This window comes from Zonotrichia leucophrys, chromosome 1, assembly GCF_028769735.1.
Source record: "Zonotrichia leucophrys gambelii isolate GWCS_2022_RI chromosome 1, RI_Zleu_2.0, whole genome shotgun sequence".
Taxonomy (NCBI): domain Eukaryota; kingdom Metazoa; phylum Chordata; class Aves; order Passeriformes; family Passerellidae; genus Zonotrichia; species Zonotrichia leucophrys.
In genome coordinates this window covers 114,924,969-114,943,665 of record NC_088169.1, presented here as the reverse complement: position 1 = coordinate 114,943,665, position 18,697 = coordinate 114,924,969, and the positions used below count along the sequence as shown (strand labels likewise).

At 40.3% G+C, this 18,697-nt stretch overlaps 1 protein-coding gene across 1 annotated transcript; it reads right to left on the bottom strand.

Moving 5' to 3' along the window:
• Positions 1–511: 511 nt before the first annotated feature.
• Positions 512–18,656, bottom strand: ARL6 (ADP ribosylation factor like GTPase 6). The gene is made up of 8 exons (XM_064703937.1): positions 18,374–18,656; positions 16,050–16,203; positions 14,202–14,263; positions 12,434–12,502; positions 9,992–10,086; positions 6,197–6,326; positions 4,704–4,759; positions 512–1,360 (listed from the first exon to the last, which is right to left on the bottom strand). The coding sequence occupies exons 2-8, from the start codon at positions 16,170–16,172 to the stop codon at positions 1,335–1,337; spliced, it is 561 nt and encodes a 186-aa protein (XP_064560007.1). The 5' UTR covers positions 16,173–16,203; positions 18,374–18,656; the 3' UTR covers positions 512–1,334.
• Between the last annotated feature and the right edge of the window lie 41 nt (positions 18,657–18,697).

Below are 18,697 nucleotides of genomic sequence, written 5' to 3'. Positions count from 1 at the left end.
TGAAATGGAGTCTTCAGCACTGCCAGGGTCAGCCTGCTCTTTCCTGAAGTGGCAGAACAAAAATAAAGTTCTTAATTTTTTACCTATGGTACACTTTGGAGCCAGAAAGTTTATTAAATTTATTTTTGGAAGTAAAACAGTCTTTATACACAAGAGAAGTATATAACACATTTCATAATAATCATCTAGTAAAGCAGTGAGCTGTCCCTTAACTGTGTTTTTGCCATGACATGACAACATCAAGTTCCACCTGGACATGAGAAGAACCTTCCTGTGCAGTGCCCATGCACTGGAGCAGATTGTCCAGAGAGGCTGTGGAGTCCCCCTCACTGGGGTATTCCAGAGCCACCTGGATGCAATCCTGTGCTCTGGGATGGTCCTGCCTGAGCAGGGAGGCTGGGCCCTTCCAGTGTAACCCATCCTGGGATTCACATGCTCCTCAAGGATCTGCAAGAGAAGTCTAGTGGATTAGGTAGTGTAAAAAATATATGCAATTAATAAAAAAAACCCCTTGGCAACAGAGATACCATTTTATTACATATACAGTGCTATATCCACTTGAATATGGATAAACAAATTCCAAATGAAATTAATAGAAAACCAGAAATCTCTAGGATGTAAAGACCATTAATGAGCATACTGAAGTTAAAAAAACCCAATCAGGGCATGTCATATATTTGAAGTTTTATTGATGGGAATGCAAATATAACCATGGCATAATCACAAAAAAACAAGTAGTAATATTTCATTAAAAGCCATTTCTTAAAAACATCTGCAATCATCTATAACAAATATACTGAACACTTGAATCCTTATATCTTTAATCAAAATACTCTTATAGAAGTATATTAGAGATGGATAATAAAAACCCAACATCAAACTTCAATATAAAAAAAATGCCAGTAATGCCTAAAACTGGGCATCTAAAATCAGTAGGTAGATGGATTTCAGGAAGTGCTGATTACTCTTTCTCTGGAAAATAAATATTCCCATTTGCTCAAAACATGTCCCCCCCAAACTACAGGGGCATTTACTGATGGCTAATTATCACCTAAACCTCAAATGAATGCAGATGTTTATTGTTAACACAAATATTTTTTTTGTATATGCTCTCCAGTCACAAGATTCAATTTAATTCATCCATGTGCATACCTGAGGTGCTAGGTTGCCTACATTCAGTTTTTGTGGAAGAGAAACTAAACTCAAACAAGTCAATACAGGATATTTTAGCTGAACTGTTCATCTTCTTCAAAGCATTCTTCCTTTCCAAGGAACCTGTTCTTCACCTACTGACAAAAGGTGTAAAAGAACCCCATAGATCCTTTATTTATCTCTCATGTCTTCATTGCTTGCATCTGACCTGTTAATAAAAAGAGACATCTAGTCTTAGCACAAGATCAATTCCTGCTGCATTTTGCTTTTGGAAAGCATAAATAGATCTAGATGTTTTGGTGTAGTTGCAAGAATGGGAGACAACAAAGCATTTGTTTTCAACCTGCCTTTTCATCCACTTCTGAAATTCCTGTACAGCCAGGTTGTTTCCCCCAAATCTTGCATATTTAACAGGGAGACTCTTCACATCTAATACAATTTTTGTCTTCTTCAGGCTTATAAGATCACTTCGATGACCATAAGACCTGGAAGTTTGTTTTATGAAGTATGCATTTCAATTCCTTGTAGGCATTTTGGCTCCCACCTAACTGAACATGAACTACCCAACAGCAAAAGATTTAAAGTTTGGTTTCTAATAACTCACATGAGAACTTTGCAGTCTGTAGCCACACTTCTCCATATTGCTGCCCGATTGCCACTTTTCAACTCACTTCAAACATTTTCTTGGTTACCAAAAGCATCCAGCATCCCATTACAAAATGTGGAAATCAGCACAATGTCCCCCACTAAGGGGGAATGCTGTGAGACAGGTTTGTTTTACCCTATGGAGGATGTGCTGCTGCAAAAGCAACCCCATTACAAAATAGGGGAATAGCAAACTCAGCCTTCACTATGGAGAAAAACCCACAAAGCTTTCTGCTCCTGCCACCCCAACTGTGAAATGGCTCTGGAAGGGGTGACTAAGAAAAGCTTGGCTGCTGACAAGAACTGTGTACTCATTCACCAGGTGTCATTTCCTCCTCTGAATTTTATGGCATCCCCAGGCTGTGATTTAGGGACTACCATAACTACAGATTTGTTCCAAATATTTCCATCTGGTGCCCTAGGAATGAGGAGAATCGAGAGTAAAAATTTGTCCTTGAAATATCAAAGTATTCAGCCTTTAAACATATAATTGCCAAACTACATGTGTTTAGGTTAACAGTGACATTTCAACTCAACCCCTCTTCAGCTTTTGGGTTCACTGAACCAGGGGCTTCAAGGAAATTTTCAGATAGAGGGCCTTCATGAGGATTTTCAGCTCAGAAAATTAAGAATTTTAACACTCCATAAGAAATGAATAGCTGTAAGAGCTATGTGAGTGACAGCAGAAGCATCTGCTTGCTGTGCTTAAAAAAAAAAAAAATCTACATATATAGCTTCAATATTTTGTCAGAAAATATTTACACAAGCATTTGAGATCCTTTTAAGTAGCATGAAGCTATGTAAAAACCCCAAATTTGGACTGAAACTCTTAAAGGTTCTTCCAAGAGAAGTGGAGACTCTGAACATAGTACAAAAACATTACTAAGCCAGCACTGTGCCTGAAATGAGGAAAAATTATGATTTGGAATCTGCCTCTATGATGATAGAATACAGGAGAGGAGGAAACCCAGTACCAAAATCCTGGTGGAAGATACATCACTGCTCCTCTGTAGGGCAGTAAATCTCTTTCTAAAGACTATTTTTGGTGAGCAGCTCTCCCCTTGAAAACATCACCCAATGTTTTTGTACTCTACAATAACTGGGTAAAATCTTTTTCTAGCCAGCAGGACGAGTCTAAGTTGAAAGGACATCCTGGTGTCCCCAGAGCAGTGGGGATGGGTTAGGCTGGACTAGGGCAGTGCAAGGGGCTCTGTCCCCATTCCAGGGCTGGCTGCCACCCCCGTGCAAGGGGCTCTGTCCCCACTCCAGGGCTGGCTGCCACCCCCGTGCAAGGGGCTCTGTCCCCAGGCCAGGGCTGGCTGTCACCCTGTGCAAGGGGCTCTGTCCCCAGGCCAGGGCTGGCTGTCACCCTGTGCAAGGGGCTCTGTCCCCAGGCCAGGGCTGGCTGTCACCCCGTGCAAGGGGCTCTGTCCCCAGGCCAGGGCTGGCTGCCACCCTGTGCAAGGGGCTCTGTCCCCAGGCCAGGGCTGGCTGCCACCCCCGTGCAAGGAGCTCTGTCCCCACTCCAGGGCTGGCTGTCACCCCGTGCAAGGGCTCTGTCCCCACTCCAGGGCTGGCTGTCACCCCGTGCAAGGGCTCTGTCCCCAGGCCAGGGCTGGCTGCCCCCCCGTGCAAGGGGCTCTGTCCCCACTCCAGGGCTGGCTGCCACCCCCGTGCAAGGGGCTCTGTCCCCACTCCAGGGCTGGCTGTCACCCTGTGCAAGGGGCTCTGTCCCCAGGCCAGGGCTGGCTGTCACCCCCGTGCAAGGGGCTCTGTCCCCACTCCAGGGCTGGCTGTCACCCCTGTGCAAGGGGCTCTGTCCCCACTCCAGGGCTGGCTGTCACCCCCGTGCAAGGGGCTCTGTCCCCAGGCCAGGGCTGGCTGTCACCCCCGTGCAAGGGGCTCTGTCCCCAGGCCAGGGCTGGCTGTCACCCCGTGCAAGGGGCTCTGTCCCCACTCCAGGGCTGGCTGCCACCCCCGTGCAAGGGGCTCTGTCCCCACTCCAGGGCTGGCTGCCACCCCCGTGCAAGGGGCTCTGTCCCCAGGCCAGCGCTGACACCCCGTGGCCAGCAGGGCACAGCACAGCCGGGTGCTGCAGAGCCCGCACCACCCCAAGCACTTCACAGCACAAGCAACGGCAGCCAGGGAGCTAAAACTGGGACCAGCCTGCCAAAACTATGCCACACCTCACTAATCTAAACGTTGAACAGGAGGACAAGAGAGACCAGAGCCTTACCAACACACAACAGAAGGAGACACGACATCTGGACCAAGTTTGTAATTACACAACATCTGTATCAAGTTTGTAATTACACAACATCTGTATCAAGTTTGTAATTAAAGATGCTGGATGTCAGACATCATCCAAGCTGGATCTGATATTTTCCATGCAGTTATGAGTGTCTGCATGTCCCATAATCGTTATGGTGTAACAAGTTCTTCTTTTGGCTCTGGACTAAAGAGCTGAAGGTGTATAATTAAAACCGGTGTATTTATCTGTGTACTTGGGTATTTTCTTTCACCATTTCTTGGTACATAACATCAAGTTATGTAAAACAGGGATAGGACATTAAGAATAAATTAAAGAAGAAACTGAACTACCACAATAAGAAACTGAAGTATGGGAGCTGGTATTGTATAAATGAAAGTGCTACACTGTTTGCCAGAGTGTGCATTAGTATTTCATAATACACACTTTGGTCAGGGAAGGCCACATGATGTTTTGTGTACATTAAGGAGGTAAATGAAAGGCACATATGAGATAGAGCTTTAGTACTCACTGTGTAATTTGATCTGACAGCAGAAATGGACAGAAAGAAAACAAAGGAAATAATAAAGAAAAAACCTTACAAAATGAAAGAGTTAAACAGAATGAAAATACAGCAAGAGAATTACATATGATATACCTTGAAGCCAATCCACACCTTCTTGTAATCCTTCTCCTTTAAGAGCATCACTGGCACTGAAAGAAACAAATCAAATTTCAGAAACATTGTAAAAATACCAGTTTTAGTTGAGTCATCACCAAACTTGTAATTTACATAATTGCAAAGTAGCATCAGGTAGTTTCCTTAAGTTTTCTTCCTACGGAGAAGACTGCTCCTCAAATAATATAGGGTACCTTCCCCACAGGGAAACACTATTTCATGATATGATCTCTTAATTCCAGTTTCAAGGCACAAAGAATCATTGCTGGAACATGAGGGGCTCTGGGAGAGCTCCCACACGAGGCAGACACCTTGTTCTGCAGCACCTCCCTCCTCACACAATGCTGTGAAAGATGTTTACTCCCTCCAACAGCAGCCATCAATCATGGAATCATTTAGGCTGGATAAGACTTTTAATATGATCAGGCCCAAATGTTCTCCACACAGTTCCTACACACATGAGAATGCTGGAGTACCAGAAGGAGGAACTATGTGTGTGTACACACTGCATTGTAGCAGCAACCCCAGGAGTGTCTGTTAATGAATAAAACCATTCTGCTGCACTGAGAGCAGTGTAAATCCACCTTCTGAATCACTGGGGGATAACTGTTTAAATGCTCTTCATTCCTCAATTTGTGAACCACAGCACAGCAGTGAATCTGGATTGTAACTGCAGTTCCCTATAAAACGATCTGCCAACAAACTTGGGAATTCATGAGTGTGATTTCTGGACAAAAACAATGCCCAGGTAATCAAGTTTAACATGAAAGGGCCTAAAATGAACATTGTACCTTTCAGCAGCATTTAGCTGCTGATTTCACTTCTATTTATAACAGCTGAGGACTTTAATAGGACAAAAAAGTAACTTCTATAAAGCACTTCTGATAAAAGGAGAGTTTTTTCCTTGTGAACACCAGCACTAAGTAAAGCTTACATCCTTCAGGAAGAAAATACTAGCTCCTACAACTAAAAATCCCCTCAAACATGACAGGGTACAAAGAGTACAGTCTCTCTGAATACAGAAGAGAACAGTTTACTAAGCGGTCTTTCAACAACACTTTACTGAAGCATCTGCAGAGTGGAAAAAAATTCCAAAAGTTTTATTATTGATATTCTCAAACCTGCAAGGTAATCTAGCAGGAGCACTCTGATAACAATTCTACTCAATTTCCCAGCAAAATATAATGTCAACTGTTCTTCTCATAGCAACTCTTTCTGATTTCACTGGAAATCCTCCATTCCATTACTTGGCTAACAGTTGTGCTGTGAAAACTTTACAGACACAGTCTAAATGAATGCATTGTACATTTAAAGTAATTTTCACCATAAGTATTTTAATATTTAGTGTTTCATGTGTGGAACCTGGCTTTTAGCTACTCCATTTATTTTATACAGCAGTGAGTGGCACGACAGGGCTAAAATAGGAATGCACAAAGTAATGCCAATAAAAGCATAGAAAAAGAGAGCTTTACCAGATATGCCAGGGCTTGTCTTTGATGTTTTCTAAGGAGAGCAGCTGAGACACTTTCACAGATGACACTGCATCCCTGAGGTCCATCTTGTTAGCAAAGAACAGAATAGGCAGCCGGCGGTGCTTGATGTCTGGGCACGAGCAGAGACACAACTCTCAGGCCATGGGGCAGCACTCAATCATCTCTGCATGTAACAGGCTACAAACAACACAGCAAGGTATTCTGCTCACCTGGAGCTGCAATTCTCTGAAGGTTGTATCCTACCAAGATGCACACACTGTTGGGTTCACCTGGCCTCTGCTGCATGCTTCCAAAATGCTCACACACTTCCTTGCAGGCTTTGGAATCTTCCACCCCCTCTCCCCCTACCTTATACCCACACTTCAAGCTTGGGATAGGAATTGCTGGTGAAGCTGAGGAACAAGAGATCAAACCACTGCCTACAAACACTGCACATCTCTGCTTGGTGAGGACTGGATGTATAAAGTGGATGGAAAAAATAATTTGTGCTCATTCATAACATCACAACAATAGCTGAGAAGGGTAGCCTCAATTGTCCTTTAGTGTCCTTGAAAGCATCCATTACTTCAGAGAATTCATAAAACTGGAAAAAATGCACATGTGGACATCCCTTATTCTCCCTTCCCTAGGACTTCTTCTCCAGAAGCTCTTTCAGCTAGCAGTGACAACTACAGACCAAACAAAGTACTCTGGCAATTTCTGGGATACTTACACATAGCCAAGTTTAAACCTCACAGATTATCCCAAAAGACTGTATGGTGATTGAAAGGAAACAAAACATATTCTCTTCAAAGTTAGAGATGTAGCACTGCCAAGAAAATTACTAGCACCAAGACTAACTCACTTTTTTTCATATTATTTATACAAAGAATGATATACAGGATTAGAGAAAATCTAGGTTTTAGTCTATCCATCAGTGTTTGATCGGAAAAGAACTTACACACTACCACCTCAATGAAAATTGCTACACAGGCTCTTTTTAAAATAGTAAAAATAAAAGGTTATTTCACACAGGAAACTAGGTGAAGATTTATTTTAAAATGTTAAACATAAGCTATCTGCCCCTGCTGATGGGCAGGAAGATGATAAAGCCCCCAAAATTCCAACAAACTGTCAATGCTGAAATGGTTTGAACTCTCCTAATTATGTTCTTTTCCACCTTCCTACTAAACCTTTCCACAGAATCAGTGGAGATAGCACTACCTCCCCATATTCATTCAGAGATGCTAAGTGCTGATCAAAACACTGACAATTTTCACAAACTATTTACCCTTCCTGGAGCTCTTTTGTCCTCTGATATCCATAAACACACGTCAAAGGCCTCAAAATACAAGCAAATAATTAAATCTCTGTTTTGATTCCATAGTTGAACAGCTATTGAGTCTCTTGACTGAAATTTTTACAGTAATTTACAGTATAATTAAATGAACCCTGGTAGCCACAGTTTGCAGGCTATGGGTAAATTAAAGCCACATAAATTAGCTGACATCACATATGCAAACAGCCAAGTTAATCAAGGAGTTTCCAGTGTTTTCCTAAACAATTAGAAAGGGGCACAACCTTCCCAGCCAGACCCAAAGATATTTACTAAATAAAGTAATGGTCACAGAAATTTGTATTTCCTGCCACAATTTCCCTCCCACAATTTTCACAGTTACTAATGGAAAGCAAAATTTTTCTAGCTGCAAGGGGTTATGAATCAACACATTTAAAAACATTCCAGACACTAGATGTGTGATGTGCAATTTTACACAAAGAATTTCAAATTTACAAGAATTTCAGTTTAGTTTAGAAGCATGTGCTGGAGGTGAAGTGACCCAAGAGTCATCATCTAATCCAGGTAATCTACAGCTACCATCTTTCAAAGTGCTGAAGAATGAAATTTGAGTAAAAAAGCAAAATATGATACAGTTACCATTAAACAAACTGTTATTTGAAGAGTGCATTGTCCATTAATGTCAGTAAAAATAATTTATAGCTCTGATTCACAAAAGAGTCCCAGGTAGTACAACTTCTAACCCCATTAATGCATCACAGGACACAATCCCTTCCCTTTCCCTCAGGCAAAGCCTGGCAAAAAGACAGAGAACTGTTTTACTGTGGGATTGCTAAGATTTTCAGAGACAGGAATTGATTTAATTCCATTTAAAACTTAGGTAAATACATACATTTAAAACACTCCAGGAGGATGACACTGACAGAAGCAGATTGGGAGAAAGTAGGGTATGCAGCAACAAAGACAGAACACTAATACAAATAAAAGTACTGATAGAGCAAACCTGTTGTATATTGATTCACCCAACAGCTACTTTTATTGACCATTATCCTAAAAGAACTTTTTAAGCTCTTTGGTTCTCTTACATGTGATATATCAAAACTGATAAATCAGTGACACTGTTGCTGTTGGAGCTAAGCCACACCAAGGCAGAAATCCACAACTGCTGTCTCCTGGCTCTCAGGACTGCACTCAGCGGCCACAGCCTGGTCTTTTGGTCTTTTGAACTTGCAGACACAAACTCATCAACAACTGAACAGCACTGACCTGCTAGGTCAGCATTAGTGACCAATTAAAGCCTAAATGAAAAGCCCCACCTAAGGTTGCTTCTACTCTGTCTGAACATTTTTATTTTTCTGCCCTCTGTTAAACCAGTAACTTCTTCCAGCAGCTTTACCTCTCACCCTTGGCCCTGTGTGGGTCACTCCACTCAGAGAATTGGGTTAACTGCTGCAGTTAATTCCTGACTCGGGACAAAGTGCCCTGGCCTCTGTGTAATCCACCTGCAGCCTTTGGCTCACCTCATCCTCCCTGTGACTTTTGTAACACTGCCTTTTCAGTGTCTGCATTTGAATGAGAAATTAGAGCATGAGAACCAGAAGGTCCAGTCAGCTCCAGCATCTCTGTTGATGAATTAAAGTGTTGTATAAACTCTTCATGGAAAATAAAGTCATGGGAACATATCTGTCCCTATCACACATTGCTTTTCTTAGAAATACAAGTCAGCTTTTCCCTTCTTATTTTCAGCATGGGAATCCCACAAGTTAAGGCTCTATCATTTCAATAAATAATTAAGGAATCACAGGATTATTTCACTTTTAAACTTCCTAGATGTAGTTTAATATTCTGGTCAGGCAGAGCAACTACCAGAAGTGCTGAAAGTCAAAGTTGCATATTGCTTACAGACACATCCCAGTAAGTTGGATACATGGAAGGGCAAAGAATTGACTGATATCAGAACTTAATTAAGCAGTCTCATGTAAAAAAACCCCAACCAAATCCCTAAAGCCAAGACCCTGATCACAGATCCTCTCATATCCTCTTCCATTGGGAAGTGAAACTGCCTGGTGTAATTATCCCTTTGTATTTCTGGCTAAAACATAAAAAATTATAATGAAGATGACAAAAGAAAGTTAAATGTTACATTAAAGGAGTTAGCTGTCTCATGGTAAAAAAAAAGACAGTTTTGTCTCTGCTGGTCATCACAAGAAGCCTCTCCTGCTTCTAACTCCAAGTCTATTCTTTCTCAAAATGAAACTTTTGATCTATATTGATTAATAAGAGACCAACACAACCCAAGTGTAGAAAGCTGTAGTGTGACCAATTTCCAAATGTGAACAGGTAAAAAAAAAAACCCACGTGTTTTGGAAGATTATTGTGCTAATATTCATGAAAGGTTAAAATATTTGCAAAGTACTCAGAACGTGTCAGATTTTCTTAAGCTTTTCTTAAGGCAACATAACAAATATGGACACAGAATGGGAAAAAAGCCTCCTCACCTGGATGATTCAGAAGGGTGTCAAGTTCTTCTTTGGCCACAACCATTCTTAATTTGTCACTGCTATCAATGACAAAAATAATGGCTTGGGCCTCTCTGCATAACATAAAAAGAGCAAAGTGGCAAATTATAGGTTCTCAAAGAAATGAATATTCTGTGAATAAGAAAAGGCTTCAGAAGAAACACCAAGAAAAAAGTCCGAACAAACTTGATTTTTCCTCTAATTTTTCTCATTGTTATTTACCATTAACATTTGAATCCTGTCTTATTTCTGAAATTCAATCTTTTGGTAACATGCATATTTTTTTTTAGACATGAGGGTGTTACCTGCCCCTACAAGGTTCACTCTCCACACACCTAGAAAAGCTTGGTTTTACTACCCAGACTGAAAAATCAACTTCATAATGTAACCAACTGCTATTTTGACATTGTGGTCAGGGAGGGAAAACTCCCATAAAGACAGATCTTTACAGAAATTCTGTATTTCCTGTACTAAAGTTTCTTTAAAGAAAGGTCAAATACCTTTTTAGACAAAACCTGTGTCCACAGCTAGGCATATGCAGCTTATTTTAACCTTTACAACATATCCTGCATAAACAGAATCTTTCTTTTTTTCTTTTTTTTTTCAAATAATAGGTAAAAACTTTCAACTATTTCAAATCATTAGGACATTTTGCTGGTAGTGTGACCACAGTCACAACATAAATGCAGCTACTCAGGTCATTATTTCAGGATGTTAATGATATTTTGACTTGACGTTCCATTTATTGAAACTTGTTTTGAAAACCGAATAAAATCTCACAAATTCATAATTCACCTGTTGTAAACACCCACAGAAATATATTTACATTTTAATGTAATCACTTCTCCTTCAGTTTAAATTTCTCTGAGACACCATTATGAATACATTCTTTACCCTCCAGCACCATCTATCTTTGTATTTTGATAAGAAACAGATCTATAGCTGCTGGAAACCAGAAATAACCTGAGCAGCCCAAGAATGTATGAGAAGGCCCATTTTTTTCTGGTGTACAGAACCTTTACTAGATAAAGCTTTTGCATATGAGCTGGAAATGCCTAAGCAATTTTCAAGAGCACAGAGTATTTTAGGAGAGGAATGAAGAATACTGGCATGTATTTACCACCAAAAAATTAACTTCATAAAGAAGGATCAGGGATAGGGCTACAACATGACTTTGGGGTTATTTAACATAAATGTACTTAGAGAATGAAGTAGAAGATACTTTCAAGATAAACAGAAGAAAAGTCCAGACTTGAACTTTATAAACTGAACAGCATATCATTATTTTTATGAATATTTTTATTTAATTAACAGAAATTTTTGTTTTTATACTATTCTTAGAAGTTAATCTACTGCACTTGTTCAGGACCAGAGGAGGATACAAGTGCATATTTCACTGTCAGCATAACCTAAAACACTCCCTTACTGTTAGGGAGTTACTGGTAAGATGAAAAAGCCATTTATGCCCCACAAGGGACAAGTTACTGCATTAAATACAGCAATCACAAAAATTATTTGCTTATGAAGCACTCTGCTAGCATTTTGAGAGCAGCCTGAGGGCATCAGTTACTGAAATGCAAATCTAACACTATTGAACAATGAAGATCTGCTGGCCAAATGTTTTCAATGCTAACACAATTTGCACAGGAAGGAGAGGAAGCATTAATCCTCAATTAAAAAACAATTTAAGCTCTATCACAACTGATATTAATATTTAATCAATATTATAATCTTCAGAATTTATCCCTTCTACTTCTCCAAGCTACTTCTGCATGGTTTTGTATTGTTCATGTTATCTAGATCAGGATCAGGCATTGCAGAATAGCAATGAGACAATTCAAATAAAGATTAACTAAACATGTATAATAAATAACATAAATAATCAAGATTCACTAAAAGCTCTAAAACCAGAGAACAGTGTCCATCTATTACCAAAAGGCAATACCAGAGTGTTATAAATACAGAAAATATCCTGTTTAATAAATGAAATTAAGAATGTGCATTCAGGTTCTTAGTTACATGTGCCTTATCCTCTGAGGTTCATTCCCCTCACCTCTAAAAATCTCAGCCATCAGCCAATATCTTGGTTTTAAGTAACTGACCTACAGAAGAACTGAAAAGCTGGAAACCTAACTCATCTTGAGCTTTCTTAGAGGATTTGTTTTCAGGTTTCAACATTTAAATCTCATCTCTAGTATGTACTTTAAAGTTGTCCCTGAAAGCACAGAGTAACACCAGATAAAATTTTTCATTTGTTAGAATAGAAAGTTTTATTTATCCAGAGTAAACCTTCTGTCAAACACCAGGTAAAAGCCTTCTCTGAATCATTTCTAACCACTAGATATTATCATACCTCTGTTTAAATACCCTACACAATAGTTAATAGGAACAGCAATGCTTTAAAACAAATTGTAGGCTTACTTGTAGTAGTGTTCCCAGAGGTCTCTGTATTTCCCTTGACCTGACATATCGAACACTGTGAAAGACAAACTGCAAAGAAAAGAAATGCATGAGGCCCAGGAAAAAAGAACAAAATTCAAACCAGATCCATTTTCTTTGCTCCTCTGTCCAAAAATAAAAAAAAAAAAATAAGCCAGATCAGTTTGAATCCCAATCAAGTGAGAAAAATTCCCAAAAGAACTCAGGTTGCATTATTTGCCTTCAAATGAACCTACTCAGTTTTGCAGCCCTATTATAAAAATATTTCACAAAGGGAAATGTGTTTATTATCTGAATAAAAGAACTAAACCAATTATTTGAAGTTACATCAAATGCAAAATAAGCTCCCATTCAGTCTCTCTCTCTATCACACTGATATCAAATACTGTTTATGAGTAAATGAAATTCAGATGAACCATGACTTGAAGTCCATGGTCTGTCTTAAATTCTGTCCCTAGACAGGTATAAATGTGAGCAAAATAAAAGGCTTAAAAAAATAAAAATTCCACCTTTAGGGGAGAAAAAAAAGTACATTTTGGTAAAAACAGGTGAGTTCAGATGACCAAGCTACAAAGAGCAGTCTTTGCCACCGTGAGATTTCACCCAAACACTACAAAGAGCAAAGCAACTTACTGAACACTACCAAAAGTTCTCATCTGCTCCTGAAAAGTTTACAGAGGCAACACTGAGTTCAGAACTAGGCTCTCCTTTTTTGGGTAGCCCCGTGTAGCTCTCCAAGTGGAGGCCCCCCAAAAAAAGGAGGTTGGGGAAAGGAAGCTCTCCAGACATCCTTCCCACTCCATGTCCAGACATAGAGTTGTGGGTTTGTCAGTTTGTAGAGTTTGAGGTTTTGGGGTGGGTTTTAGTTAGAGGTTGTTTTTTTAAACATTCTACATGGTGTATTTACAAGTCATCATCTCTCCTACTACAGGATCAGAATAAAAAAAGCAATATAAATTTACATTCTCACATGTGAAGCCCCAAACTTGCCTGATGTACTTTATTGGGACAGAACTCAGTTGTGGAAGCTCTTAGAGAAATGCAAAAGCTCTCACTGTGACATATCAGGTCAAGGAATAAACAATTTTCTTGCAGATCTCCCACCCAGTGAGGCCATACTGCTTGGTTTGAAGACACACTAAAATATCCAATGAAGGCCACAAAATACCAAAATGATGCTGCCTCCTTCAAATATCCTCATGTCACGCCATTCTTTAGATAATCTAAATCTTAGTCTTCATTCAACTAATGACTTATTACTGTGCTTCCTGGCCCTTGCTCCTGCCACCTTTACATTGCTAATGCTGTAGCCATCCTTTTGCATTTAATGAGATTACACTGCAATCTGTTCAGAGTACCTCCAGTGAGAGTGCTTAATTTAGGTTACCAGATTGAGAGTGGAATTTAGGCTGCCACCTCAGCAGCTGTCTCTCCTCCAGTCTGTAACAGTGCCCTATTCTCAAACTCCCAACAGACAGGGATCAGATGTTTATACAGGCTACTGCAAAAAAAACTAAAAAACATTTTAAAAAATTTTTAATAGTTTTATAGCAGCACAAAACACACATTATATTCTAACACACTCAGTCCTGGATCATATTAAGTCTCATGGATAGTACATTTCAACAAACTGCAATGTCATGTCATTACACCCCATACATGATACTCAGTTACAAACCCACTGAAAGAGATCATGAAGTCCAGCTATGGTGTAATAATCATTACTGCTACTGAAGAAAGAAAGTAGTACCTTGAAGTTTTGAATTTCTCTATACTGAATCCTATTGTTGGAACGATGTCCTGAGTTTGAGCCTTTGAAGGAAAGAAAGCACAGATTTTACAATCAAATTAGAAAATGCAAATACTGAAATATATTTAAAACATGAATAAATTACAGATCTGTTTTTGCCCTAAACTGTGAAATATTAGGAAAGTTCCCAGAAAAGTAAAGTAATTCAGAATCAAGGGTTTTTTGTTTTCTGGGGAATAGAGTAAACACTACTGGAACTGCCAAAACACAGAGCATTATTAAGAGCTCTGTCTGATAACTGATTTACTACTGAGCTGGTCAAGGAACCTATCAGCTAAGTTGGTGGAAAAGGAACAGCTCCTCTAAGAAGCATGGATATTGAGCAGGAAGAAAGGTCACACCCCATAGATTACAGAGCTGTCTGAGAAAGTGACATGCAATCCTTGCACAGACTCCTTGAGCCCCTTATTCCAAACACCATCCATAGGCAGGTCCAGCAGAAACAACTGCAGACAGATGGAAACACATTTGGATTTACCAAGCCCTAATATATTGCTGCTGGGGCAAAGCACAAGTTCTTCTGAAGACTGAGTTGAGCCAGAGATCAGAATAACCTGTCCATTGAACTTACTAAAAATAAACAGTTTTATTAACTTTGTTCTAATGACATTTGTTACATGCTAGACTATTTGGCATGTCTTGCAAGAGCAGGACTTAGACAAGTTGGATACAAAGTTATCCTCCTATAAATTCTTATTACAAACAAATTCTATTTATTCCACTCATGTAATTCCACTGAGAGCTTCTCTAATGCCCATTATTGTGATAAATCTTCAAGTTTGAGTTCAACTGTAGTTAGGAATCCTTTACTGCTTAAGGCATGACATAAGAACCCTCTACAAAAAAGGTCTCAGTAATTACATAAAGTACAATTTGCCTGGTACACATTGTAGCCTTTCTCCCTAACAACTGGCAGCACATAGCAAGGAGTTTATAGTCTTTGTTTATAAATCTACTCAATTTTCAGTGGAAGAATAATTGCCAGGAATGGAAGAGTAGCAGACTCACCACTATGTCACACTTTTTAAACAATGTCCAGTGGACTCATCAGGTAAAATTTAATAAAAATTCATAATAATAATAAAAAAAGCTGTGTCCTGATGTAAACAGCAAAAAGCAGTTTCCCAGATGCAAATTACCAAGATGCACAACCTTTGGCTTTGAACATGCCTATCAAAATTAGTCCATTTGAGTCCATAAACATATCTATAAACAAGAATCCTACTTTCAGAATATTAGGCACTCCTAGAGGCCTCAAACACTTTTCACCGGATGAATAAACTGCAAATCGCAATGGTAATTATTTTGAAAATTATTCTGCTTTAAAAATAGTGAAGTCACCCTTAAACATGCATCTTCTTTTTATTTCTATTTTGTTATCTCTTATGCACTTAGTATTTTTAAGGAAGTGATTAAAATAAACATGATAAGTTGTTGTACAACTGTATTAATCCTAAATGTTCACCATCAATTGTGACTATAATCCTGTGACAATTATTTAAGTGATTTAAGCGACTGCTTCAGATCCTGATTTCAGCCATCATAAACCCTTCTTTGTTGGGTGATCTTAACAAAAGTGTGCCATGTTAACAGTGGGGTTTTTCTGGAAAATAATGTGCACGTGAATGCCTACCCTTAGTTTCAGTTAGCTGGAAAATCTTAAAAAATATTTGTTCCACTGTGCTAAATCACAAGCTCTGCACATCTTTTCCATGGGCACATCCTCTGTAACAGCATGCAAGCCCAGATCAGACAAACCCCCAGCAGTGAACCACGCAGGCTACTCACGTTTGAAGGTTTAAGTTTATTGATGATCGTCGTTTTGCCGCTGTTGTCCAAGCCAAGGCACAAGACGTGAACCTCCTTCTTCTTCAGGCCAAGCCATCCTGCCAGCTTGTCAAACAACCCCATGGCTGTGGCTGCAGGTCACAGGGAGCCCAGGCTGTGGAGGGAATCGGAGCTGTTGGCACAGTGCTACCTGCAGGGCGGGCATGGGGCCGAGCAGCCTCACATGCCTGGTGTGAGCGGGACCCTGCACTAACACAGCCCAGGGCTGGCCCTGCTCATAAGCACGTGGAGGGTAAGCTGATTACAGCCAGGATACCAGAGCAGCCTGGCTGTTTATAGCCCTGTCTGTATCACACAGTGCCCTTGATTCACTGGGCAGCAAACCTGAGCAGCCCAAAGCGGGGCACAACGCAGCGCCACCAGGGCGCCCACCAAAATGGGCATTATATTTACCTCAAATTGTCAGCAGTACACCATTCAAACAACAAAACAGTATTTCCCTTCTGCAGCACCTGCTACAGAATTTACTGACCCCTGCATTCAATAAATTGTTCAATTCAAACTCTAATTTGCCAATATTGACATGTATAAATTAGGAACTCTTCATTCACCACAAATAGAAACTGATTAAAATAGACCTAACACACACCAAAACATTCACCCACACGTCAGGGAGATGCCAAACCTCTGCTGCTGCCCAGACCCTGGCTGAAGTTACCTGGCAGTGGCACATTCAAAGGAGATTACATCACGTGTTGCCCTGCAATACCTGGCTAAATGCTCCCTGCAAAGAGGATAACCCTTGTCTGCCCTGAATGAATTCCACTGGAAATAATTTCAGCAATCAGACAACTGAAACCTTCGAGATGCCTTGAATAATAAAGTATTTAATTTATGTCAGGGGATTTCTGGAGTGCTGAAGGCTGTTTATTCTTAATAAATTAAAAAGACACAGCACTGGGTAACTCAGGTTGCAAATCATAGCAGGAGGAGGGAAAGGTAAAAAAACCCCATCAATAACAAATCTTTGATCACACTTCTTCACTAACTGACGACAAAATGATTATTAACAGTTTTCAGTAATTTCAAAACTTTGCATTTAATATAGTCACAAAAGTAATCATTCTGGCTAAAGGACAATTTTTTTTTTCCTTTTTAAATACAGATCTTTCTTAGAGCTTTCTATGGTGCATTTTGATTCAGGACTGGTCATTATCTACATTACAGCTACACAGCATTATTACCAGGTTAAAAAAACTCAACATTAGTTATAGCAAGTCTCTCATTCTAATTCCTTTTGCTTTATGCTCCACTCCTTTTCTAATCCATATATACAACTCACAGAGCAGATCAGAGCTGTTTATTATCAAATTAACCTGACAAAACCCTGCTCCAGCACACATTACTTTCTTATCTAATCAAGAGCTTCATCTATCTATTCTAGATGGTCAAAAAATAGAGGGTCAAAAAAAACACATTCTGGAGGGCCAAAAAAATACATTGTAGGCATTACTAAAATGAAACAGGAGGAAATATAAGCCCTTAAAAATACCTCTAGGGCTTCACTTTTAAATCCAAAACCTTAAATATACAAAAGTTTCTAGAAATATTTTAATTAGAGACATGTTTTTCTAGCAAAATTTCCTACCAGTTGGCACAGTCATTATTTAAGAACACAGTGGGAAAGAAATGTACCCTTGACTTCTTGCCCTGCCCCTATTTTCATGATTTTTTCTCAGCTGTGAAGAGTTACAGCAGTTACAGCTAACACAGGTGCCTTTTTCCCCCTCTTTTTTGCCAGCTGATATTTTGCCTACAGTGACATAAAACATACATCTCAAAAATCATTTAAGCCAGAGTCTGGTCCAGGAGCTTAACGGCAAATTGTCTAAGCTTTTTTCTTAAGAAAGGATGTTCTTTCACTTCTGATCTTTGTCTATTTCCAAACCTAATCAACAACACAGGAGATTTAATCAGTGAAATAGACAGCAGCCAACAAACAAGCTCTAAGCGATGTCCAGTTGTTTGAAAAACAAATGAATTTTTTCGGTAGAACTGCCTTGTTTAGGTTTAGAGCTGGATAGATTTCAATGGTCTAAGATCCAAAAGAAGGGAAAGACTGAGCATGTGGGCTAATTATCATGGGAAGCAAGAGAGTCGTGAGCCAACAGAAGGCAGGACACCAACAGATAAGAGTTGCAGCCAGTGAACATTAATGCCCTTGTTCGCTAAAATGTATAAACAGTGAAAAGCTTTGGTAGTGGCCGTGCTGGATTTGCCGCCCAGCTCCCCTTTCAGCGCAGAAGCAGAAATAAATCAAATACCTGGGCTCTGTGCGTGGCTCGCCTCTGGCACACGGGGTGCAAGGACCCAGCTCGGGACCAGGCCTGGGTGCGGGGGATCGCAGCTCCCAGCGCCGGCCTTAACTCCCTCCCGTCCGCACCGCAGGACCTCGGCAGCGGCCGCGGGTCCCTTCTAGAGGCCAGGACGGTCTCCTCTCTCAGAGCAGCACAAGGTCCCCGGGAAAGCCGGAACAGGGAAGGCCGGCCCCGGGCCGCCCTCCCCGGTGCGGCCGCAGCACCGACCTGGGCCCGGGACCCGCCCGCTGGGCCCGCGAGCCGCCGCCGCCGTTACCGAGGAAACCGAAG